Here is a 27,365-nt window from a genome sequence, read left to right as displayed (position 1 = left end):
TGTGTCATGTGGTCCTAGCCTTTCCCACAATAGGAAACAGACTCTCCTCTAGGTCTTGTGATATTCGATAGATTTCAATGAGATTCCCCCTTCATTCTTTGAAACTCCAGTGAGTATAGACCCAGGACCATCAAATGCTCATCAAATGTTAACCCTTACCTTCTTGTAAACATCCTCTGGACCCTCTCTAATGCCAGCAGATCTTTTCCTAGATAAGGGGCCCAAAACTGCTCACATTACTCCAAGTGTGATCTGACCAATGCCTTATAGAGCTTCAGCATTATCAAGTCAAGTCAACTTTTATTGTCATTTTGACCATAACTGCTGGTACAGTGCATAGTGAAAATGAGACAACGTTTTTCAGGACCATGGTTTACATGACAGTACAAAAGCTAGACAGAACTATGTAATAAAAAAAAACACAGAGAAAGCTATACTAGACTACTGACCTACACTGGACTGCATAAAGTGTACAAAAACAGTACTGGCATTACAATAAATAATAAACAGGACAGTAGGGCAAGGTGTCAGTCCATGCTTCAGGTATTGAGGAGTCTGATAACTTGGGGGAAGAAACTGTTATATAGTCTGGTCGCAAGAGCCCGAATGCTTCGGATCCTTTTTCCCAGACGGCAGGAGGGAGAAGAGATTGTATGAGGGGTGCATGGGGTCCTTTATAATGCTGTTTCCTTTGCGGATGCAGCGCGTAGTGTAAATGTCCGTGATGGCGGGAAGAGAGACCCTGAAGATCTTCTCAGCTGACCTCCCTATCCGCTGCAGGGTCTTGCGATCCGAGATGGTACAATTTCCGAAACAGGCAGTGATGCAGTTGCTCAGGACGCTCTCAATACAACCCTTGTAAAATGTGATGAGGATGGAGGGTGGGAGATGGACTTTCCTCAGTCTTCGCAAAAAGTGGAGACGCTGCTGGGCTTTCTTTGATATGGAGCTGGGGTTGAGGGACCGGGTGAGATTCTCTGCCAGGTGAACACCAAGAAATTTGGTGCTCTTTACGATCTCTACCGAGGAGCCGTCAATGTTCAGTGGGGAGTGGTTGCTCCCTGCCCTCCTTAAGTCAACAACCATCTCTTTTGTTTTGTTCACATTAAGAGACAGGTTGTTGGCTCTGCACCAGTCCATTAGCTGCTGCACCTCCTCTCTGTAAGCTGACTTGTCGTTCTTGCTGATGAGACCCACCACGGTCGTGTCATTGACGAACTTGATGATATGGTTCAAGCTGTGTGTTGCAGCACAGTCGTGGGTCAGCAGAGTGAACAGCAGCAGACTGAGCACGCAACCCTGGGGAGCCCCCGTGTTCAGTGTGATGATGTAGGAGATGCTGCTCCCGATCCGGACTGACTGAGATCTCCCAGTCAGGAAGTCTAGGATCCAGTTGCAGAGGGAGGTTTTCAGGCCCAATAGGCTCAGCTTTCAAAACAATTTCTGAGGGATGATTGTGTTGAATGCTGAACTAAAGTCTATGAACAGCATCCGAACGTAAGTGTCCTTTTTGTCCAGGTGGGTTAGGGCCAGGTGGAGGAGGGTGGCAATGGCGCCATCTGTTGAGCAGTTGGGACTGTACACAAACTGCAGGGGGTCCAGTGAGGGGGCCAGCAGGGTCTTGATATGCATCATGACGAGCCTCTCGAACCACTTCATTATGATAGATGTAAGTGCAATGGGGACGGTAGTCATTTAGGAAGGACACTGAAGACTTCTTCAGCACGGGGACGATGGTGGCGGCCTTGAAGCACTTTGGAATGGTGGTGCTGCTCAGGGAGATGTTGAAGATGTCAGTGAGAACATTATATCCTTGGCTTTGTATTCTAGTCCTTTCAAAATGAATGCTAACATTGCATTTTCCTTCCTTACCACTGACGCAACCTGCAATTTAACCTTTATGGATTCCCAAGAACCTTTGCACCTCTGATTTTGAATTTTCTGCCCATTTAGTAAATAGTCAATCCTTTAATCCTTCTACCAAAGTGCATTATTATACGCTCCCCTACACTATATTCCATCTACCACTTCTTTGTCCATTCTCCCAATTTATCTGTCCTTCTGCAGACTCCGTTTCCTCAACACTACCTGCCCCTCCACCTATCTTTATATCATCCACAAACTTGACCACAAAGTATTCCAATAGATTTGTCAGGCAAGGCTTTCATTTTCGGAAACAATGCTAACATCAGCCTATTTTATCAAGTGCAGACAAGATGGCTTCAGCATACATCAGCAACTCTCTGAGGGCTGCAGAAAATTGTACCAGTTTTCCTCTTAAATACAATTCTTTTGAATGAGTGGTCACTGGAAAATCAGAATGACTATCTCAGGGCAAGTCTGCTGTATCAGAGGCAGATGAGGCAGATCTCAATTGTTTGTTGTATTTAAACATGGTTAACAGCGAATACTCCAGACGGAGTCACTCCACCAGAAGGTTTTACGATTTTCAAAATGGATTGAACCGCAAACTCTAGTAAGAAAAAAAGTGGTGACAGGTGCTTTTTAGTTAATTCTCATTGATGTACTGTAAGACCATAAGACATAGGAGCAGAATTAGGCCATTCAGTCCACTGGGTCCGCTCTGCCATTTCATCACAGCTGATCCCATACACCTGCCCTCTCAGCATATCCTTTGATCTGTGACCAATCAAGAAGCTATTAACTTCCGCCTTAAATATACCCATGGACTTGATCTCCACCGCAGTCTGTGGAAGAGCATTCCACAGGTGCACCACATCCTAGCTAAAAAATTCCACCTTACCTCCTATTTAGTCCTTTCAACATTCGGTAGGTTTCACTGAGATCCCCCTGCATTCTTTTAAACTCCGATGAGTACAGGCCCAAAGCTGCCAAACGCCCCTCATATGTTAACCCTTTCATTCCCAGAATTATCCTTGTGAACCTCCTCTTGACTCTCTCGAATGACAACACGACTTTTCTGAGTTATGGGGCCCAACGCTGTTGACAATATTCCAAGAGTGGCCTGACTGGTATCTTATAAAGCCTCAGCATCATCTCCTTGCTTTTATATTCTTTTCCCCTTAAAATAAATGCCAACAATGCATTTGCCTCTTCACCACAGACTCAACCTGTAAATTAACCTTCTGGGAGTCTTGCATGAAGACTCCTGAGTCCCTCTGAACCTCTAATATTTGAACTTTCTCCTCATTTAAATAAAGTCTGCACTATTGTTCCTTTTACCAAAATACATTATCATACATTTCCCAACACTGTCTTTCATCAACCACTTATTTGTCCATCCTTTCAATCTGTCTAAGTTAGGGTTATGTCGACCTCTTGGTCCCCTGACCTAGAACAACTGACAATTAAATGTAGGACATTCTATCTGCCTTGAGAGTTCTCATCTGTGATCCTGACTGCAGCTTATATATCACCAGCAGCTGATTATAAGCAAGCACTCAAGACACTGCACAATGTCACTGCAGACAAGAAACAACCCATCCCAATGCATTTCAAATTATAGTCAGAGACTTTAACCAGGCATGCTTGAAGAAAACCCTGCCCAATTATCACCAGCACAGAACCTGTTGCACCAGAGGTCCCAACACACTAGACTACTGCTGGACTACTATAAGGAATGCCTATTGTTCCTTCCCAAGACCGTATTTTAGCAATTCAGATCATTTGGCTGTACTCCTACTACTTGCATACAGACGGACAGAGCCTAAAGAGCAAGGCTCCAGATATCAAGACAACTAAGAAGTGGGCATGAGAAGCGGAGGAATGGTAACATGATTACCTTGAGTCAGTGTTTAAGAACTCATCTGAAGACCTGAGTGACCACACCAGGGTTGTTACAGATTTATTAGAACAGCTGTGGATGATTGTGTCCCCTCAAAATCATTCAGCACTTTTCCCCAATCAGAAGCACTGGATGAACATTGAAATCTAGAACCTACTGAGAACCAGATCAGAGGCATTCAAGTCCAGAGCTCAAGAATGCTATGGGAAGTGTAGGTATGATCTCTGAGAAGCCATCTCACGGGCAAAGTGGTGATTCCAGACTAGATTGAAATCATAGAGGAATGCTTGACAGCTGTGGCAGGGTTTGAATGAGATAACCTCCTGTAAATTTAAAACTTGTGACATATGGGACAACAGAGCTTTGCTTCCAGGTGAGCTTAATGCCTTCTATGCTCACTTTGTCCACAAAAACAGGGAGGAATCATTATGCAGCCCATGTCTCCCGCTGATCCTTCAGCCTCAGTATCTGAAGATGATGTTGGGACTGCCTTCAAGAGAGTGAATCCAAGGAAAGCATCTGGTCCAGATGGGGTACCTGGCTGAGAACCGAAAACCTATGCTAAACAAATGGTGTGTTCACAGATATCTTCAATCTCTCTCTGCAGTAGTGTGGGGTACCCACCTGCTTCAAGCAGGCTTCAATCTTACAATTGCATCAATGACCATCACCCAGTGGCACTTACATCCACAGTGATGAAGTGTTTTGAGAAGCTGGTGTGAAGCATATCAGCTCCTGTGTGAGTGGTGACCTGCATCCACTCCAATTTGCCTACCTAACCAACAGGTCTATAGCAGATGCCATCTTATTGGCTCTTCACACAACCCTGGTACATCAGGACCGCAAAGCTGCAAATATCAGGATGCTCTTTATCAATTACAGCTCAGCATTTCACACCATCATCCCCACAAATCAGTAAACTTCAAGACATGGGCCTCAATGCCCCCTTGTGCGATTGGATGCTGGAATTCCTCACTTACAGACCCCAGTCAGTTCAGATGGCAACAACAGTTCAACAACAGTTTCTATTCTTTAACCATCAGGCTTTTGAACAAAAGGGGATAACAACACTCATTCTATTTCTGATGTTCCCACAACCAATGGTCTCACTTTAAGGACTTTTTATCTTGTTATTTTGTGCTCTTTTACTTCATGTTATGTTATACTTATTGATTATAGTTATTTATTTATATTTGCATTTGCACAGTTTGTTGTCTATTGATCCTATATACAGTTACTATTCTACAGATTTACTAAGTATGCCTGCAGGAAAAAGAATCTCAGGGTTGTATATGGTGACATGTATGTATTCTGATAAAAATTTTTACTTTGAACTTTTAACTTTTGATCAGATCCTTCATTCTTTTTGTATACTCTTGATATTATCGGCTAACGTACTTTCATATTTCATCTTTTCCATACTTATTGCTTTATTAGTTGCCTTCTGGTGGATTTTAGCTTCCCAGTCCTCTTACTTCCACTAATTTTTGCTATATTGTATGCCAGCTCTTTTGCTTTTATGCTGTCTTTGACTTCTCTTGTCAGCCATGATTGCTTCATCCTATCTTCAGAATAATTCATATCTGGGATGTATCTTTCCTGTGTCCTCTGGATTGTCCCCAGAAGCCTCAGTCTTTGCTTTCTACTGTGATCCCTTCTAGTGGCCCCTTCCAATCAACTTTAGCCAGCTGCTCTATCATGCCTCTGTAATTCCTTTTACTCCACTGTAATACTGATACATTTGATTTTAGCTTTTCCTACTCAACCTGCAGGGTAAATTCTCTCATATTATGATAACCATCTCCTAAGGGTTCCTTTACCTTAAGCTCCCTAACTAAATCTGGGTCATTACAAGAAGCCAATACAGAATTGCTCTTCTCCTAGAGGGCTCAACCACAAGCTGCTCTATCTTGTATGCATTCTACAAATTCCCTCTTTTGGGACACAGCACCAACCTGATTTTTCCAAACTTCTTGCATATTGAAATCCCCCATGACTATTGCAATATTGTACTTCTACATGCCTTTTCTATCTTCTGTTGTAATTTATATCCCACATTGTGGCTACTGTTTGGAGTCCTGTATATAACTCCCATCGGGGTCTTTTTACCCTTGCAGTTTTCTTAACTCTACCCTTAAGGATTCTACATCTTCTAATCATATATCACCTCTTTCTAAGGATTTAATTTCATTTTGTACCAACAAAGCCACTCCACCCGCTCTGCCTGTCCTTTTGATACAATGTGTATCCTTGGATATTAAGCTCCCAACTATGATCTCCTTTTAGCCACGACTCAGAGGTGCCCACAATATCACACATGCCAATCTCTAACTGTGCTACAAGATTATCTACCTTATCTCATATCCTGTGTGCATTCAAATATAACACCTCAGTCCTACATTCATCATCCTTTTTGATTTTGGACCCTCATCCCACTGATTGCAATTTTGACCTATCATCTGCCTGTCCTTCCTCACAATCACACTACACACTGCATCTACTTGTATACCAATGGCCCCAGCCTCAGCCCTATTACTCCATTTCCCATCCCTCTGCCAAATTAGTTTAAACCCTTCCCAAAAGCTCTAGCAAACCCACATGCAAGGATATTGGTCCCCCTCAGGTTCAGATGTAACTGTCCTTTTCGTACAGGTCATAACTTCCCCATAATGTACCATGGAGAGCCTTCTAAGTGGTTGCATTACTGGCTGGTATGGAGGGGTCATTGCACAAGATCGGAAAAAGCTGAAGAAAGTTGTAAATTCAGCCAGCTCCATCATAGGCACTAACCCCCCCCCCCCCCCAGCATCCAGGACACCTTCAAAAGGCGATGCCTCAAAAAGGTGACATTCATCATTACGTTAACACCCAAACAACAAAGACACCTTTTACTTTTGTTTAAACAAATTTACTTTCAACGTCTCAGTTCGATACATGAAGGCTGCCACCTTTTCCTCCCACAATTCCCCTTTTACCTCCAGTGAGTATGCGCATAACAGGAGAAGTGTCCACGTCTACTAAGTATTTACATAGTCCAAATGAACAGAACTCAACAATCTCCCATCCTTGTTTAAGTATATATTATAAATAAATGAATAAAATTAAAGACAATTCAAATGTCCGTTGGGATATAAGAATTATTTCAAGCTCTTGATTTTGATACAATTCTTAAGGAACCAAATGCCTTCACTAAGTGCCTTGAACAGCACAAGAGCTGGTGCTCCCTTCTTTATGAGAAAGTCAGATAGTTGTTCCTTTTTAGTTGACCATAGGACAGTATGAATTTTCCATGCCTGGACAAGTTCTTTGATGTTGTTTATCTCTAGACCAGGGGTCGGCAACCTTTAGCACTGAAAGAGCCATTTGGACCCATTTCCCACAGAAAAGAAAACACTGGGAGCCACCAAACCCGTTTGACATTTAAAATGAAATAACACTGCATACAATGTTTTTTTTGCCTTTATGCTATGTATAAACAAACTATAATGTGTTGCATTTATGAAATCGATGAACTCCTGCAGAGAAAACGAAATTACATTTCTGCATGCAACAAAAACATTTTGAACTCCGAAAAAAAGACGTTGGGTTGAAGGTTACTTTTAAGTAAAATACTCAATGTCTATTTGAGTCCTTCTTGTATTTATGAAAAACGCTGAACTTAATTTGTCCGCCAGCAGCAAACCAAAAATAACGTCAGCCAGCTGTCAACCTGAAAAATAAAAGGACCATTTCACTGAACAATGAAAAAATATGAATATACGTAAAATAATAGGCAATTAAAATAATTATCATACTTGGTTAATGGGATTTCTGCTCCTGGACCTCAGCGCACAGCGTCTGCACATCAGGGCTGTATGCCGTCACCTTCGTCTTTACACAGGATCGCAAGTTGTCATCTGTGAGTCGTGCGTGATGTTTGTTTTTAATAAAGTTCATGTTGGAGAACACCTGCTCACATACATATGTGGATCCAAAGATTGACAGGACTCCAAGCACATACTTTTAATGTTTACATAAATGTCGGGGATAGCATTCCATGTTTCGAACACAAGTTTGTCCGGTTTAGGGAGGTTTTCAATATCACTCCATTTGTGATTCTGAGCAAGAACGGCCTTCTTACGGGCAACATCTTCAAGGTCTGCTGTCAAGCATCTAAACTTGGACACCCATATGTCTTTGTCGGCTATGTCGGCCAGTTCCATCTCAAGATCAGGTTGACTCACACCTGCCAATGCAGTCATATTCAGTCGGGATGGATCGATGCTTAGGGGAGTGACCGGGAAGGATAATGTGTTTTTTTCCTCTCTGAACTCACAGAAGCATTTCCCAAACAATGTTTGCATTGCGATGATTGCAGAATGTAAATACTCCGAATTTATCATGTCGTGAACTTGTTTGAACTCTCTCAAATTGGGGAAGTGAGTTAATGTGCCTTTCTGTAAATCTCTGGCAAGCACTGTCAACTTGCGCTCGAATGCCAAAACATCCTCCAACATGTGCAGGGCTGTACGTCCTTTCCCCTGAAGAGCTGTGTTCAGCCTACCTTGGATCGAAAAATTAAAGAAATCGCGCACTGGTGGGTGTCAGGCTTTGGCAGTGGTGACGTATATTAATAGCGACAAAAACATGTTTTATTTAGATTGTACAAGATCACCATAATCTTCAAATTTAGAATTACATTTCAAAAACTAACAAACTAACATAAAATACATTTTAATTAAATATTCATCATTTATTTTCCAAAGCCACAGGGAGCCGCAGCACAGAGATGAAAGAGCCGTGGGTTGCCGACCCCTGCTCTAGACGAAGCCTTTTCTTTGTAATTGACTTGTTGGATTTGATTGCATCAGCCAAGGAATAGTTGTCTGTGACACAAGTTATTTGTAGACTGTTCTTCTTTGGGTCACCATGGAAAAGCTCAGAATAGAGTGTGGCCAGATAAACAGCATTGTCAATAACTTCAGACATTGCAAGGGTCAGGACAGTGTATGGATCCTTTTTGATTGCCAATAGAGAGGTGAAATTCTTCACTCTTCTCCCATCAGTACAGCTATTGAAACTTCAAGACTACTTTTTCAGATTGAATTCTGCGCACAATCTTGTTTGCCCCATGTAAAGTTTGTGCTGTGGGATTTTTTGCGCTGGATGTCAAGTTGTAGACATCAAACATGATGTCAGGTCTGCTCTGCCTTGCCACCCACAAAACCTGACCTATCTTTGATATAACTTGCTCAGCTTCAGCTTTACTGAGAGGTACATCCCGTTGTGTGGCACATGAGGACTCCATACAGATTGTCTGAAGATTCCTGATGTAGCTTTCTTGGTGCAGTTGTACTGTTCTGTCAACAGCAAGGATGTCTATCTATCCCTACATGGCAGTATCTGTTACGTTCCTCGCACCCAACCTGTTAGGCTGACTTTAGCTGAGGGATAACTGTTGTGGCAAAGTTTTGTGAGCCTCCACCTAGGAAGTCATCTATATGACAGGTGTCGTGGTTTCTCGTGCCCCACAAATGATTAGGAGACGCAGAAGATTCTTCAAGAAGAATCTTTAATTTGCAAATCAAAGCTGAGACAGTCATTGAGCTAGTCACTGATTGCCCACTGATCTTTGGACATAGCATTTTTTATAGCAATCTCCTGGTTTAGTTGCATTTGCATATGCAATCGGTCTATAATTGCGTACCACACGTACATCCGCCACTATTGTTTCTACTCATTGACTTAATCATGTTCTAATCTACATCTCTTAGCTACCTCTCATTAACACAACATTGGCTTCTACATTCTTAGGATTTCATTCTCCTACTAAATTGGGTACATGCATAGCAAATAGCAAATTGCAACTTTTATACTCCAATACAGGCAAGTACTCCGATCACATAATATCCTGAATCTTGCCAGTAAGAAACAACTGGATCCACTTGTGACATCTTTCCACCTGTTTTCAACATCATTTCCTTGACCTCTTTATACCAGTAGATGATGCATCTGCTAGACCATACACACATTTTTGAGTCTCCACAGCGTTCTTTCGCTTCTGGCTTCAGGCGGAGGTTTAAGGTAAATGTCACGTGATAGCTCCATTCCCTGTTAGATGCAGATTTTACCTCCATGCAATGGGGTTGCCAATGCTTTTGACGTATCACTGAGAGAAGTAGTCGGAGGGACTCTGATGTACATGTTGTTGAGTCTTTTTAGAGCTCTTTTCTGTTCAGTTCCTCTAAACCTCTAACCACCAGGCATGCCTTTGGTATAATTCCTGTCAGGGTTTCTTTCAGGGTGCACACCTATCTCGTAGACACTGTCTTTTGGCCAATCTCTCCAGCTTCCTCAACACTCCATTATTTCTCCATCTTCTGATTTCATCCTGTTTTGCAGATTCAAACATCACCTCTTTAGTTACGAGGACATCTTCATCTTAATATTTCTCAGATGGTCCAGCCTGCTCTATATTTGGTTCAATATGAAGTCTGTCTACTCATGACATGTTGACTGACCCTGCAGTGTCAGTGACCGTGACTGGTCTAGGTAATTCAAGTTGTATCAGATTTTGTTTCTCACAGTGGCTTTGCCAGCTCATCCTAAGAATTCAGCTTTGTATAAGACACAAACCTCATAGTGTGTACTGTTTTAAGACTGAAACTTCCATGTTGTCTTTGCACTTATGATAATTTCTGTGCAGGCAAGTCTGTTGAGTTCCCAACTGCACTTTCTTCTGCACTGACTGTGGCACTGTTGAGCAACTCTGTTGGGTCCTTAGCTGCACTCTCCTCATCCCTGTCTATGTGCTAGTGTACCATTCATTTTTTGTGTCGTCCTCCATGGAGTTCTGATGTTCTCAGTTTATGCTTTACGCAGTCTGGAATGATGCAGTCTCACAAATCTACCTCCATGTCTCACGAATACCACAACTCCATCCTGACCAATTTTCTCTACCGGTCTTTTTGTATTTACAGTACTACCAGCACTGAAACGTGTGAACTCTTCAATGATGTGGAGATGCCATACTCCTTTCTACAGTTCGCGTAGGTCTACGGCTACTGTCTCATTGTATTCAGATGCTAGTGGCAGACCAACCGCAGGCTTAGGCTTGGGCTTTCCAAACTTTTGTCATGCCTCATAGCTGTCAATTATCTCCTTTAGAATGGAAAAATAATCTGCATCTTCGTTTGCTGAACTCTTGAGCAGTTTCTGAAATGTATCAATTGAAGCATGCCTAAACTGCTTGTGAAGTTTGAGCAATACGTTGCATTTTTCAACTATGGTCATGTTTTGTGTGACAGTTAGTACTTTATTTTCACATTTATTCTTGGTAATACCTTTATCTAGAATATTTACACAATAATGTCCAGAGCTGGTGAGTTTAAAAGACACTGGCAGTTAAATATCGTTTCTTATCATTCTCCATATCCCGTATTGCTCCTGCTTTCTTTCATGAAGTTTTACTCAAGAGTTATGGAATGTTCACTGGTACCATCTCTATTTCAATGTAACAATTTGTCTGCCCTATTTTTGCAGTAATTTTCACTCTTTTAGTGGAATGTACAATCTTTCCATCTCTAAATTTGTTCACCAATTTCTGCATTTCATTCTAGCTTAGTTCACTTCCATAACTTTCAAGCCAATTTTCTCCACAAACTGTGTGTGTGTGTGCTCTGTCAATAACAGCAGATCCTAGATATTCCATGATCAAAATCTCTGCTTGAGATGTCTCTGCATTATTAAGTGATTCCTTCGCAAACAATGTGATATGGCATTCTTCTACATCTCCAGATTTGTTATTTTCTTTAGTTAGCCTAACTTGTTCAGTTCTGTAAGGGCAGTTTCTTGCCCAGTGGTAAATACTTTGACATACCACACATTCCATCTCCTACTGTTCTTGTTTATTGGATTTGTGCCAGGTAATGTTACCATTGTCTGGTCACTCTGTGATCTATGCTTGCTATGCTCGTTTCTGCTCAATGAAGTATGCTGCTTCCTGACTCAAACTAATTCCGACTATTGTCTTATTTTCTCCAAAAATCTTCTTCAGTGCTGATTTCATAGATGCAAATATAAGTTCTTTACATGCAGTTAACACTAGCTGTCTGTCCTTTACATCTAGACATGCAGTACTCAAAAACTTAAAAGCTAATAAGAATGTCAGGAAGTTCCATTTTGTATTTATGCATGCGACTGTACTTTTGTTCAAAATCAATAATATAATTAGCCATATTTTTAGAATTCATCCCGAGTCCAAAAGGAGTTCAATTTCTGTGTGTCGCCAGCAAGGAGGCACTACACGAGGCTTGCTGTCGGAAAGTCTATGTACTGGCAGGAAGAGACTTACACGTTCAGCTCTCCTTCTTGCAAGACTGCTCGCCCCTGGTGGAAGCTGAAGGTGAGATCGACAAGCATTATCCACTACACTACCACACGAGGTACATCTCAACAACCATTTTGACTCCAGGCTGAACTACAGAGGACAGGGAGGAGATCTGGCTCCTGCATATATAGCACGCATGCTCACCAGTGTGTAGACATGCTCTGGTGCTCATGAACCAGATCCCCAGCTATGGCAAAATAGCCCCACTGCCTTGTGGGCATCCTCGGGAGAGATGAAGGCTATGGGAGTAAACCAAGACAGCAAATCCAGAGTGGGGCCCCTAAGTCCGCTAGATGTCATTGAATATCCTTCCAGCAGCTCCTGCAGCCAAGCTGATGCCTAATGTGTTGCTTCATCAACTTTCCTTTGCAGTACACTGGTGATGCCAAGAGGGGGATCTTGATGACTGGGCATCTTAGGATCTCCATACTTTCCACCCAGGTTTGTGATGATCATCATCACCCATTGTCCATTGAGACAGATGGATGCCAACTAACCATTTTTAGAATTGTCTCTAAATTTTGTCAAAGTCTGAATATGCCTCATACATATGATCTTTTTCTTCCTTCAGAGAAACAGTCAAGTATATTTATTAGCTATTCATACAGTCATCTTTATTCAAGTCTTCCACGGAAATTCCCATCATAAATTCCCTTGCTTGTCCCAAAAGCGACAATGCAACAGCCAAGGCTTGCTTCGTCTTCCCCAGTTCCATAACAAGAGTCTATATTCCAGTTTCATATTTCAGCTTTCATAAGGCTTGTTCTCATCAAATGCTGATGGGATCCTATAATTGGAAACTATCCTCTGCTACCACTGTTAACGGCCAAACAAGAAAGATGCATTTTTCTTTTGTTTAAACAATTTTAATTTCAACAATTCCATTCAATAGATGAGGGCCACCACCTTTTCATCCCACAATTCCCCGTTTTCCTTGGAGGAGCATGTGCTTAATAAGGAATATGTGTGTGCCTACTAAATACTTACATAGTCCGAATGAGCAGAACTCAACAATTAAGGATCCTGTCACCCATGACTAGCTCTTTTCCCATTGCTACCATCAAGGAGGAAGTACAGAAGCCTGAAAGCACACACTCAAGGATTCAGGAACTGATTCTTCCCCTCCAGCATTAGAGTACTGAAAGGGCAATTAACCTATGAATTCTACCTCCATATTTTCCCTCTCCTTTGTTTATATGTACTTACTGTAATTTATCATTTTTATTTCAGGTTGCAATGTAATATTGCTGCAAAACAACAAATTTCACAACAATATAGTGTGTGTCTGGTTGTCACTGAGATTTATTTATTGGCTCCATTCCCTGAGATTTCTCTGTTTCTTCTGATTAGATATCATATAATTCCATCCTCAGGAGCAGCTTTTATAGATAATGTATTTTATTATGTGACAATACTTTCCTTTCCTGTCCTGCTGGTAGTTTTCCACACTGGTTTTATCTGTGTTCAGAGCTCTGCTTTAACCACAGAATTGAGTCAAGTCATCTGTGAAACTTGCAGACAGTTTTTATTGTGAACTTTCAGTAACATCACTCTGTTTGGTTCAGACAAATCATACAGTGAGGCCTGAAATTACAATCACTGGTTTAGAATGATTGACCTAATGGGTCCCCAGCTCTCTGTGATTTTTATAAATGATTTGGATGAGGAAATGGAGAGGTTAGTTTGTAAGTTTGCAGATGGCATGAAAGTTGGTGGTATTGTGGATAGTGTAGAAGGTTGTCAACATAGGCTACAAATAGATGGGAAGAGAAGGGGCAGACGGTGTTCAATGCAGAAAAACGTGAAGAGACAGACTCTGGAAATTTAAACTTGAAGAGCTTTTCTCTTTGGTGTGACAGGGGATGATGTGCTTCTTGATTGAGATGCGTAAGATTATGAGAGGCACAGAAAGAGTGGATAGCCTGCAGCTTTTTCCCAGGGCAACAATAGCCAATGACAGCACATGTTGGTTAAGGTGAGTGCAGGAGAGGTTAGACGAGAGTTTAAAGGTAGGTTTTATATTCACTTATGGCGTATGGGAGTTGTTGGCAAGGATAGAAGTTATTTATCATGAATAAAGTTTATTTTGATAAAAAAATTTTATGGCGGTGATCTGCTCCCCTGAATCAGTTCTGTCTTTCTGGTGAATAAATTCTTACTGTCTGTTGGGATCTGATCTCCAGGATTTATGATAGAAGGATTAGAAATACACTCCCAGGTTAGGAATGTGTGCACCCTGAGTGGGATGTTTCCATCCCTTTGTCCTTCTGGTGGTGGAAGCACACATTTGGGAAATACTGTTGGAATGTCAAGTGTGATTAACCACAAGCGTTATGTAAATGTTGCACATATGGCTACAATGGACCAATGGCAGTGGAGATTTTGGATGCTGCATTTGTTTTTATTCAAGACGGCTGCTCGGCCCTAGTCCTGGTGTTGATTTTCTTGAGTGCTACTGAATCTGAACTCATCCAGGCAAAAAGTATTCTGGTACATTTCTGATTCATGCCTTATACTTGATTGATACTTTTTGGTGTGAGGAATGTGTTACTTAGTGAGAATTCCCAACCTTGGACCTACATAAGAAGTAGAAGGAAGAGTAGGCCATTCAGTAAGATCACATCCAATAGTATATAGAACATTACAGATTCAGAACAGGCTCTTCAATCTACAGTGTTTTGATTACTAATTAAACAAACAAAGAGCCATGTGATTATGACTCTTTTTGGAGGAAAATCTGCTCCAGAAAGAGCAGTAACCTTGATGCACCATCAATAACTCTCAGAGACGGGAGGTGAACGATAGGCTTTTATTAGCAGCAAAAGGGAGCACGGCATCTCGGAGACTGAGGGGGGAGCAGTGCCTCCAATGGCCTTTATATCGGGGTCTGTGGGAGGAGCCACAGGAGCAGTCAGCAGAGGGGCGTGTCCAGACAGGTATACATAGCTTACTACAAACCTTTTACTGTTAGCCTTTTGTATGCTGCTCATGTTGTCTTTAACCTCTTATTAGCCTTGGCTGAACCACATTTTCTTTTGGGATTTGTGCCTTAAAGTGATTTTGATTTGTTGAAAGTTGCATACGATTCTTTAAATGTTAACCATTGTTCAGTTACTACTGTAGCTCCCAATCTAGTTTGCTAGCCTACCGCTGCCCACTCACACCACCTATCATTTCTTGTGTTTAGGTCTGCTCTTATAACCACACTATTTAGCTGTTTGGTCCAGTTCAGTTTTTACACTTCTGTTGACCCAAGAACTTTGATGGCAAAGAAACTCAGTGACGTTGATCCCACTAAATGTCAATGAATCAGAATCAGGTATTCAGAGGTATTGCCTTTTGAAGATTTCCTTGATAGTGGGGAGACTAGTGCCCATGATGGAGCAAGCTGAATTCCCTCTGCAGCTTTTTCCAAACCTGTCCATTGGCCCCTTGACACCAGATGATGATGCAATCAGTTAGAAAGTTCTCCACAGTACATCTGTTGAAATTTGATAGGTTTGTGGTGGAAAGTGAAGGGGAGATATTTATACCATCTCCTGTTGGATATAATTACTCTCAGATACTTGTGAAACATGGTGTTTCTTGCCCCTTATCAACATGACTGCACATTTTCCTTGTAGAACTTAAATGGACCAGTGGCATGTTTCCAAGGCTCTCTGCTGCCATACTTGGTCAAATACAACACCTTCCTCAACTCTCCATATCTCACCTTAAGTGACATTTATCACCAGAGAAAACTCACCATATTCTTCACTTCCACATCGGAAACCCCTAGATGAACAAGGATGCAGATTGTCTTCCCTGGTACCTGGAATATGTCCAGCTGGGTCAGATCTAGCCAAGCCTAATAGAAAAGTACAACTAAGAACTCCATTTAAACATTTACGGAAAGTAATTAACACCATAGCTGTCACAATGTAAGATAGGACATGTACAAACAAATTATGCGACATGAGATCAGATGTTAAGAAATGGTACCAACAGTAACAAAATAAAATACTCTGCTGTAGCCTTTATACTTTAATGATCTTTCAGAATTTAACTCTCAGCTCTTAGTTAGCTCCCATATAATCACATTTACTCAGTTCTAAATAATACTCACCACCAATCTGAAAACTTCTGGTCGATCCATGATTTCTTTGTAAGTTAGAAGTTATAATGCATGTGACAAGTGTCTGACACAAATCAAACCCTTTATGATTGTCCATTACATGCCTAGAACTCATGGCCACACACCTAAACCCATGCATCCCAGTATTATTTAACATGTACCTAAAGATATGGCATCACACTGTTCATAACTACACACCTATCCCACAACATCCCAGCGTTCATAACCACACAGCCAAACCCATGGCTTCCCAGTATTCGTGACCACACAGCTAAACAAATGACATCCCAGATTTCATTACCAGGCACTTCAACCTATGACATCCCAGTAAACATCACCAGAAACCTAATCCCAAGCATCTCAGTATTCATGACCACACACCTAAATCCATGGCATCCCAGTATTCATGACCAGGCACCTAAACACTTCAAGGTTCCCTGCAAATCAACAGGTAAACTTCGCCATTTCTTTAGCATCACTGTGTCCAGATCTTGGAACTTGCGAACAGCATTGTAAAATCTACTCTTACAGGTACTGCCAGGCTTGTTGGAAGCGGATCATCACCATCTTCTCACAGATGGGCCCAAATTGCCATCAATTATCCCAAGAAACAATAATTGAAGAACAGTGAATAGAGTTTTCTGTGCACCCAAGGCATTGCTTTTCACTTGTTACACACATAAAATGAAATTCAAGCAACATTATTTTTCTGCTGATTATGTGAACTTTTGTCTACATGTCATAACCGCTGTTGATTGGATTTCTGCAAACAACAATCTTTCATTGTTTTACACTCTCTCTGTGTACTTTGCTTTATGCAGGGAGTAGCTACTATGTGTAAGATATTTTATAGGACAGCTTAATTGCTTTTGTAATAAAGATGTATTAACAGCAAGAAAAATCAACACTGGCTGCCCAGTCTTTGTTTCCTTGATTACCATAATATACAGCATATTATTTGCAAGGGTCCTACATAATGTGTCCACCATGAGGTGGTCAATGTGTTACACCTTGTAGACTGAAGATAAAGATTTGTGGTGTGGTTCAGATGGTAGTGCACTCATCTTTGAGTCAGAAGATTGTAGATACAATCTTGACCCGGAAATTTAACTGCAGAAATCTGGATCGATTATCTAGTCAGCATTGACTGAGTTTTGCACAGTAGATGAATTATACTGTAAACTATATCAAGAAGTTCTAATAAATCACAGATTACTATGTTCAAACAGACTAAATGAATTGCCTCACAGCCCTATCCATTATTTTTCCTGAATTTACAGAAAACAGCGCACACAGTCAGTATGCCATGGTTGCTTATGGGACCTTGCTGTAGGCAAATAATTTTCCTTCATTGCCTGTGACTCCAGTACAATAATAATTCATGAAGAGTAAAATGCGATCAGGTAGCATCAAGTCAGAAAAGTTGTCTGATATTAAATCTTTATTTTCTTTTGCGGATCATTTCCAATTGCCCCAATTCTTGGATGATGATCCACAAATTCCATAAGCTCTGGAAATCAATACAATGAGTCCCACTTATAAACAATTAACTTTTATTGCAATTCACTCTAAATCAGGGGTTCCAACCCTGCTGTCCATAGACAGTTAATGGTAGGAATCCATGGCATATAAAACACTGGGAACCCCTGTTCTACACTAAAACTGAAACTGTTTTGCATTTATATAACACATTTCTTACTATTTTAATAATGCCTCCAACTTTTGAAATCTATACACTTCTGTTGGAAATATGACCACATCATGGTGAGGATTGGACTATCTACTGTTTAATTATATGCCGAAGAAAAATTGGCAGCCTTTGTAATTAATGAATGAGCAATATTTGTAGTTTTCAATAGAGATGTATTTAATTCATAGAACTGCTTTATTAATAATCTCTTTTTATTGCTACAAAACAAATTTCTCAAGCAGTATGCAACCCACAACCAACTTCTGTGCAAATTAATTGTACAAGGGAATACTGGTGGAGGGCAAGATTTCATGCCAGAAACTTAGTTCCCTTCTCAGAATTCAGACATTGACAATGGCAAGATAACTGGTGAAAAAATTAGTGATAAAAAATGATCAATAATATTTAGCATATCTTGATTTAAATATTGTAAAAACAAGAGAGTCTGCAAATTACGGAAATCTAGAGCAACACACAGAAAATGCTGGAGGAATTCAGCAACAGGAGAAAATCTGCAGATGCTGAAAATCAAAGCAACACGCACAAAATGCTGGGGAATTCAGCAGGTTAGACAGCATCTATGGAGGGGAGTAAAGAGTTGATGTTTCAGGCCGACACCCTTCATCATGACTAGACAGGAAGGGGAAAGAAGCCAGAGTCACTACAAAGAGGGTAAATAAATATTGTAAGCAGTAAGCAAAAAAAAGTCAAACACATTGATGGGGCTGGTTATCCATAATAGCACAAAGGATGTCAGCTTCTCGTATCTCTCACCAGTTCCCTTGTTTATTGAGTGAGAAATCCAGGTTACCTACAGTGAACACAATGAGCTTGGCAATATGTAGAGCCCAATTGCTCCTTAACCTTCTAAATTGGCCTGTATGTATAAACTACGCTCACCATTAGTCACTCCTCAGGCTAATGGAATGTTTGACATTCAGTCTTATTAACCAAACCATTGCCAGGCCAGATTTGCAGAACTGTGCAAAATTCTGAGCACCATGTCTCAGGACAATTTGAAGGACCTTCATCAGAGTGTCTCCAGGGAGTGAATGGTTAAATTATGTCATCTAACCTTGGCTTATATATATCGGAATTTTGGGTATTTATGGATGGCTTCACCTTGGCGGGTGGTGAAACCTAAGACAAGGTGTGGAACTCTCACACAAATCACAGGAGTGCTGGCTCAGTTAATCATTTTTGAACTGAGATTGATAAGTTTTTACTTTGTTGGCCAATGACGCAGCAATGAAAATCAACATTGCAATAAAAGACAGAACTGGAGGAACACAAGAACATTCGAAGGTTGGTGGGCTAGAGAAGGTTTCATACAATGTGAGGAAGGTGAGAGGATGGAAATAATAGAATCATTTGAAAACAAAGTTGAGAACTTTAAAAGTAAGGTTGTTGTTGGTCTGGAAGTCATTGTGAATGGATCAACTCACATAAAATTCTCAGACAACATGTTTATCTGGCAAAGGAAAGCATTTTAATAGTGTTGTAAAGATATAAACTGATCTTGTTATTCTTGTATTGACAACAAGGAGTTTAATGCTTACCTTGTAAATTAACTTTGTGGGGTGGGATGTTGGAGTTACAGTAATCCAGATCTGCATAGTTTTGATCTCTGCTTGTGGACTTTGTTTTGTGTATGCAATAAATAAGTTGGAAAGGTTATGGGCGCTCAAAGCATTTTTGTTTCTTTCTCGTTTATAGCAGAAAGGTTAGGCTAGAGGACAGATCCCCAGATCAAACAACTTTCCTCCCAACACTCACCACTTCACATATTAGACTTCTTCATCTCTGTAGTGTCCTCCACTGCTACAACCCATTGAAACACATAAAATACTACCTGGCCTGCTGAGTTCCTCCAGCATTTTGAATGTGTTACTCTGGATTTCTAACATCTGCAGAATTGCTTGTGTTTATGACCCATTGAGATCTGGCAGCTGTTCATATTGTGCTGTCCCTTTAAACCAGGGGATCTCAACCCGGGCATCTCCAGACCCTTTGATTAATGGTAAGGGTCCATGGCATAAAATAGGTTGGCAAGCCCTGCTTTAAACCTTGAAACAAGTTACTTGGCATATTACCAGGACAATCTACATTGCCTCTGTAACAGTGCCAAAGCTCATCTGTGTCTGAAAATCTTATCTGTGTGTTGTTACTTTTGGACATGAATAACCTACCACTCCCCGGGGCACTCTCTTGGCTTTCACCAAGTATAAATCTAAGATCGGTTGAGCCCCATTTACCCATCTCTCTCTGTACTTCACTCTGATTCATCAAGAACATTTTCATTAAATATTGCCTCGAGAAAGATGACATCCATCGCCAAGGACCAGCACTATCTGGGACTGGTCCTCTTCTCATTGCTACCAAGGGTTAGAGGTATAAAAGCCTAAAGACCCACACTCAACAATTCCAAATCAGCTTCTCCCCCTCTGCCTTCAGACTTCTGAATGGTCCATAAACCAATGATCATTATTCCTTTGTTTTGCATTATTTAATTTGTAATTAACAATTATAAACTAAATAATTGGTAATTACAACCTTTGTTCCTTAAGGTTGTTATAGCTGGGGGTGGCAATGGGGCATTACTCTGAGTGAAGAAGTTCCCACTCATGTTCTCTTTAAACATTTCACCTTTCACCTTTAACTCTTGACTTCTATTTTGTTTCTCACCCAGCCTTATTGGAAAAAGCCTGCTTGCATTTACCCTATCTATGCCCCTCATAATTTTGTCAACCTTTATCAAGTCTCCTCTCAATCTTCTGTGCTTCAAGGAATAAAGTTCTAACGTATTCAACCTTTTCCTAAAACTTAGGTCCTCATCTCCCTGCAACATCCTTGAAAATTTTCTCTATATTCTTTCAGTCTTATTGACAATTTTCCTGTAGGTAAGTGACCAGAACTGCACACAGTGCTCCAAGTTATGCCTCACTAATGTCTGATACAATTTCAACATAACAGGAGTTATTGAATCCTTAAAAGTGAATCTGCATGAGTCTAGAGTGGAAATCCATTTTTATTGAAGCAAGACAGATTACATAAAACATTTCTGAATAAGACAGCACAACAGTGACACCTAATGTTTCATTCACTGATTTAATTATATTTGTGATCAATACAAACTCTACAGTAATTTCCCATACCTTATAGTATAACTTGGATTTGTTATCATTGTCACATGTATTCAGGAACAGTGAAAAACATATCTTGTATACCAATTATAAAGATCAATTCACTATTGTAATGCATTGAGGTGGTGCAATATGAAACAACAGCAGAATGCACAATAAGATACTCTAGTTACTAAGAAAGTGTAGTGCAGGTACACAACAAGTTGGGTTGCAAAGTTACATTGCTGTTGATTATTTTATCATAGCAAGTGTTGTGTATTTAATATTTCATTTACATTTGCTCAAAGCTGTAAATATATTGTTTGATTAAGCATTTAAATAATTAATTATGGATTATACAGTATGTGAATGGCATACCGCATCGTGCCACCATGTCATACATGGGCGCCTCACTTAAAGTAAAAACAAAACTACTTACATGCAACTCCTGGCTCCCTTGTTTTTCTTTCAATTAATGTTTATGTTTTGGAATAATAAAACATACAGTAACAGAGGCATTGAGGATGAGATTGGAAAGCTCAAACCTAACAAGGGTAAAATAGTGTTAAATGAAAATGCCACACCCAAGTTTTGCAAAGCCTATTCAGATTACACCATCCATGATAAAGTAACTGGGGCTTAAATCTACAGTCTTCCCACTCAGAGGAAAGAATGTCATCTGCTGAGCTGTCGCTGGCAGAAGTGGTATGACTGATTGTTTCTAACAATTATTTTGATGAACAATAAGCTTTCATTTTGACCACACCTAGATGTAAATAAGATTGAAAGAATGCTGAGAAGACTTACAAGGATGTTGTCTGGACTTGAGGACCTGAGTTATAGGGAAAAGAGTAGGTTAGGATATTATTCCCTAGAATGAAGAAGATTGAGAGGAGATTTGATAGAGATATACAAAATTATATTGGGTATAGATAGGGTAAATGCTAGCAAACTTTTTCCACTGAGATTGCATGAGACTAGGTCTAGAGATCATCAAGTCAAGTCAACTTTTATTGTCATTTTGACCAAAACAGCTGGTACAGTGCATAGTAAAAATGAGACAACATTTTTCAAGACCATGGTGTTACATGACACAGTACAAAAACTAGACTGAACTACGTAATGAAAAAACACAGAGAAAGCTACACTAGACTACAGACCTACCCAGGACTGCATAAAGTGCACAAAAACAGTGCAGGCGTTACAATAAATAATAAACAGGACAGTAGGGCAAGGTGTCAGTCCAGGCTTCAGGTATTGAGGAGTCTGATAGCTTGGGGGAAGAAACTGTTACATAGTCTGGTTGTGAGAGCCCGATGAACTGCCAGCGCAATTGGTGGATCTGGGGTCAACGTCAACTTCTAAGAGAAATTTGGATAGGTACGTGGATGGGATGGGTATGGAAGGCTATGGTCCGGGTGCAGCTCAACAGGACTGGCAGATTACAGGTTCGGTATGGACTAGATGGGCTGAAGGACCTGTTTCTCTGCTGTAGTGTTCTATGATTCCATGACACTGAATTGCATTTTTCTTCCTTACTATCAACTCAACTTGCAAGTTAACCTTTAGAGAATCCAGCATGAGGACTCCTCAGTCCCTTTGCTCTACCCGTTTCTGAATTCACTCTCCTTACAGAAAATAGTACTTGTCTTTATTCCATCTACATGGCCAGACTGTAATTGTTTTCTTAAAACCATAGAAATATGGATCACTACAACACAGAAATAAACCCTTCAGCCCATCGATTTTGTGCCTGCTTGGTCTTCTGTGTAATCTTATCTACTGGACCTGGAGCTTAGTACTTCGTACTGCTTTCATTCATGTACATATCCAAACTTCTCTTAAGTGTTACATTTGAACTCACGTCTCCAACTTCTGCCGGCAACTTGTTCCACACTTGCACCACTTCTAAGTTCCCCCTTCATTTCCTCTTAAATACTTCATATTTCGTCCTACACCTACAGTATGATCCCTGGTTCTAGTCTCACCCAGCCTGAGGGGATTATGCCTAAAAGCATTTACCCTATCTACACCCCTCATAATTTTGTGTAAAGCACTGAAAGGTTTCACTGCTAATGTAATAGCCTCTCTGTAATGTTTGTTTGGGCCAGAGGCTGTCTTCCCGTAGATTAAGCTGCTAACCGAACCTGAGGGTTACAATTGTAAGCCTCTTTCAGATCTCTCCTGATTCGCCAGTGAATAAAGTCTTAACCTATTCAATCTTTCCCTATAACTTAGTTCCTCAAGTTCCAGCAACATCTTGTAAAATAAAATTGAAAGAGTGCCGAGAAAAAGAGAGCATCTGCACTCTTTCAATCTTATTAATGGCTTTTCTGTAACCAGACCTACACAAAATATTCCAAATTTAGCTTCACTAATGTTGTGTACAATTTCAACAAAACATTTCAACACCTTTACTCAATGCCTTAATCGGCTTGCTGTGCATTACCGGTGTTTACCTACAGTGAGAACAGCTTTCCAGTTTCATGGCCTTTCTAAGATTAATGTGTGAGCATGTAAAATGGCACAGAAGATATCTGCTCCACCTAGCTGCCCAACATTCAATGGTGAAAGTATTGTGACCAAGCAAATCTTCTATATATATTACATGATATTCCACAATATTTGAACGTTCCCAAGCTCATCATAGGAAGACATTTCTGATGACCACATGCACAACTCCAATTGAAGAGAGAAACATTGAAGTGACAAAGTGGTTAAAAGGAAGAACAGTTTTCTGCTTTAGTTGAAACATCCTAAAAGTTCAGATGTTCAATCTGGTCCGAGGTAGAATCTGAAAGTGCTAAACTCATTTGTGGTTGTTCACAATAATACACCGGGAACCAAGGTCAGGAACATCTCAGTTTGAGTCCATAGCATTCTTAAATGCAGGCAGAGGTCATGGTCCATATCAGTACCAATGATGTGGGTGGGGAGGGTGACAAGGTCCTGCAGAGAGAGCTTAGAAATTTAGATGCTAAATTAAAGGAGAGGACCCCCAGATTTGTGATCTCAGGATTCCTACCTGAGACACATGCCAGTGAGGCCAAAAACAAAAAGATCATACAGTTTAACATGTGACTAAGGAGTTGATGCAGGAGCTTCATCTTTTTGGTTGACTAGGCCATCTTCAAGGGAAAGTGGGACCTGTGCAGACAGGACGGTTTGTACCTGAACTGGAAGGGGACTAATATCGTAACAGAAAGGTTTGCTACTGCAGCACAAGGGGGTTTAAACTAGGGTTGCAAGGGGTTGGGAGCCAAAGTGCCAGAACAGATAGTAGAGTGATTACAAAGGAAACTGTTAAACCTGCATACAAAGTCAGAAATCAAAAGGTTGAGCATGATGGGACTAATGTTCTGAGCTGCATATATTTTAGTGCAAGGAGTATTGTAGGAAAGGCAGATGAGCTTAGGACATGGATTAGCACGAGGATTAAGACATTGTAGCCATTAGTGAAGATGCAGGAGGGGAAGGACTGGCAGCTAAATGTTCTGGGCTTCCGTTGTTTTAGAGGTAACACAGCAGAAGGGATTAAAGTGAGAAGGGTGGCGTTATAGTCAGGGAAAATGTCACGGCAGTGCTCAGACAGGACATATGAGTGAGGCCATATGAGTAGAACTAAGGAATAAGAAAGGGTTGATCACATTAATAGGATTATATTATCGACCACCCATTAGTCCACAGGATCTAGAGGAGCAGATTTGTAGAAAGATCACAGACTGTTCCAAGAAATAGAAGGTTATGATAGTAGGTCATTTTTACTTTCCACATATTGACTGGGACTCCCATATTGTAAAAGGACTAGATAGGATAGAGTTTCTCAAATGTATTCAGGAAAATTTCCTTAATCAGCACATGGAAGTCCCAGCGAGAGAGAGTGTGCTGTTAGATCTCCTATTAGGGAATGAGATTGGGCAGGTAACTAAAGTTTGGGTAGGGGTACACTTTATATCTAGTGATCATAATGCGATTAGTTTCAAGGTAATTATGGGAAAGGATAGGTTAAGATTGGAAAGATTCTAAATTGGCAAGAGGTAAGTTTCAATGGTATTAGAAAGGATCTGGAAACCATAGAAAGGGTGCAGAGGAGATTTACAAGGATGTTGCCTGGATTGGGGAGCATGGCTTATGAGAAAAGGTTGAGTGAACTCGGATTTTTCTCCATGGAACGACAGGGGATGAGAGGTGACCTGATAGAGTTGTATAAGATGATGAGAGGCATTGATCGTGTGGATAGTCAGAGGCTTTTTCCCAAAGCTGAAATAGCTAGCACAAGAGGGCATATTTTTAAGGTGTTTGGAAGTAGGTGCAGAGGAGTTGTCAGAGGTAAGTTTTTTACGCATAGAGTGGTGAGTGTGTGGAATGGGCTGCCAGTGGTGGTGGCGGAAGTGGAAACAAAAGAGTCTTTTAAGAGACTCTGGATGGATACATGGAGCTTAGAAAAGTAGAGGGCTAAGGGTAAGTCTAGGTAGCACTAAGGTAAGGACATGTTTGGCACAGCTTTGTGGGCCGTAGGGCCTGGATTATGCTGTAGGTTTTCTGTTTCTACATTTCTATATCTTCATACAGACAGCCACCAGCCACGAAACAAAGAAAACCATGGAACTTGTTCAAAGAAAGTGTAGATTGGGATATGTTTTCTGGTAAAGGTGCACTTGGAAAGCAGGAGGGAGGCCTTCAATCATGAAATTTTGAGCATACAGAGTTGGTATGTTCCTGTCAAAATAAAAAGTGAGGACAGCAAATTTAGGGAACCATTTTTTGAGAGATATAGAGGCTCTGGTTAATAAAAAGGAGTTGCACAGCTGGCAGAGACAGACAGGAACAAATGAGGAACTCGATAAGTGTAAGAAATGCAAGAGAACATTTAAGAAGGAAATCAGGACTAAAAGGAGGCATAAGGTTACTCTAGCAAACAAGTGTAAGGAGAATCCAGGGGCTAATGCAGATATATTAAGAGTAAAAAGATACCAAGGGACAAAATTGGTCCTCTGGAAGATCACAATGGCAATCTATGTACGGAACCAAAAGAGATGGGTGAGATAATAAGTGGATTTTTTTCTATCCATATTTACCTGGGGGGCACAGAGTTTATAGATGGGAGACAATGAAGGCAGCAAAGTCATGGATGTTGTACAGATTGCAGAGCAGGAGATGTTTGCTGGCTTGAGGCAAATTTTGGTGGATAAATCTCCAGGACAGACAAGATGTTCCCTTGGGCCCTATAGGATGCTCACGCAGAATCTGCAGGGGCCCTAGCAGAGATATTTAAATCATCCTTAGCCGCATGTGAATGGTCAGTGGATTGGAGAATAACTAATGTTGTTACATTGTTTAAAAAAAGGTTCTAAGAATAGGCCAGGATATTATAGGCTGGTGAATCTGACATCAGCAGTAAGTTATTAGGAGGTATTCTAAGAGAAAGGGTATATAAGTTTTTGGGTAGACAAGGACTAGTTAGGGATAGTTAACATGGCTTTATGCATGATGGAACAATCAGGCTCGTAAAGCATGACCTGCACTTGACAAAGCCATGCTGTACTATACTGTAATGTTCTATGGCCCATGTATTATTACAGTTCATTATTTTTAATTTGATTACTGTGCAGAGTAATTGATAACAGAAGATGAAGCAGAGTTGGTGTCACTTTAGCTTTGGATCAGAGAGTAATGGTTTCAAGTCCCACACCAGAGCTTGAGTTCATGAAATCCAGGATGATGTTCCAGAACAGAAATAAGGGAATTATTTGAAGTGCCGTCTTTCCAATGTAATTTTATAGGAACATAGAACATAGAAAATAAGAAAAGAGAAAAAAAACACGTCCTCTTATCCTCTTTTCTTTTTCAATGAGATCATGACAAAATTAATGTCACTTTCCAACCATTTCCCCAATCTATCTTTGATTCCAAAATCTATCAATCTTTGTACAAATTTTTCACTGACTATGCATCTACATATCTCCATCTAATAGAATTCCAACAAAGGGAATTGCTATTTGTTACAAACTAGTAGCATGGTATAAATTACAGATATTTCAGAATACAATGCTTATATATAGAATGATACATCTTGTGTTGCACTCAAACATATCATCAGTGAAGTGGGTATTTCGGGTCTTTCAACATCAGACACCTTCGCCGAGGCAACCCAGCCGGGGGTGATCAGACCTTGACTTGTGTCTGTGTAGCATTCTGCACAGGTCACTCCTCATGATCCACAACCATCTCGAGGCTCGCTCTGCTGCCTTTGTGGTGTCCCTGGTGACTTTCCTCTTCTGGACTCATCCCGCCCATCCAGCTGT

At 40.6% G+C, this 27,365-nt stretch overlaps 2 protein-coding genes across 8 annotated transcripts in view; one reads left to right on the top strand and one right to left on the bottom strand.

Annotated features, from left to right (window-relative positions):
- Nucleotides 1-27,365, bottom strand: part of LOC132383601 (uncharacterized) — a 75,066-nt gene that overhangs the window by 36,153 nt on the left and 11,548 nt on the right. The window contains exon 2 of the mRNA XM_059954788.1: nucleotides 15,880-15,981. Within this exon, the coding sequence (XP_059810771.1) occupies nucleotides 15,880-15,981 (102 nt within the window). The remainder of the gene's footprint in view (nucleotides 1-15,879; nucleotides 15,982-27,365) is intronic.
- The window catches only part of LOC132383599 (phosphatase and actin regulator 4-like), a 300,611-nt gene continuing 292,328 nt past the window's right edge, over nucleotides 19,083-27,365 (top strand). For 4 of the 7 annotated variants that reach the window (XM_059954774.1, XM_059954775.1, XM_059954769.1 and 1 more), the window contains exon 1: nucleotides 19,083-19,282. The gene's annotated coding sequence lies outside the window, so the exon portion shown is untranslated. The remainder of the gene's footprint in view (nucleotides 19,283-27,365) is intronic. The other 3 variants (XM_059954773.1, XM_059954772.1, XM_059954780.1) reach the window with 3 other exon arrangements.

This window comes from Hypanus sabinus, chromosome 30 (genome assembly GCF_030144855.1).
Source record: "Hypanus sabinus isolate sHypSab1 chromosome 30, sHypSab1.hap1, whole genome shotgun sequence".
Lineage (NCBI taxonomy): Eukaryota > Metazoa > Chordata > Chondrichthyes > Myliobatiformes > Dasyatidae > Hypanus > Hypanus sabinus.
This window is presented reverse-complemented; position numbering and strand designations above follow the sequence as displayed.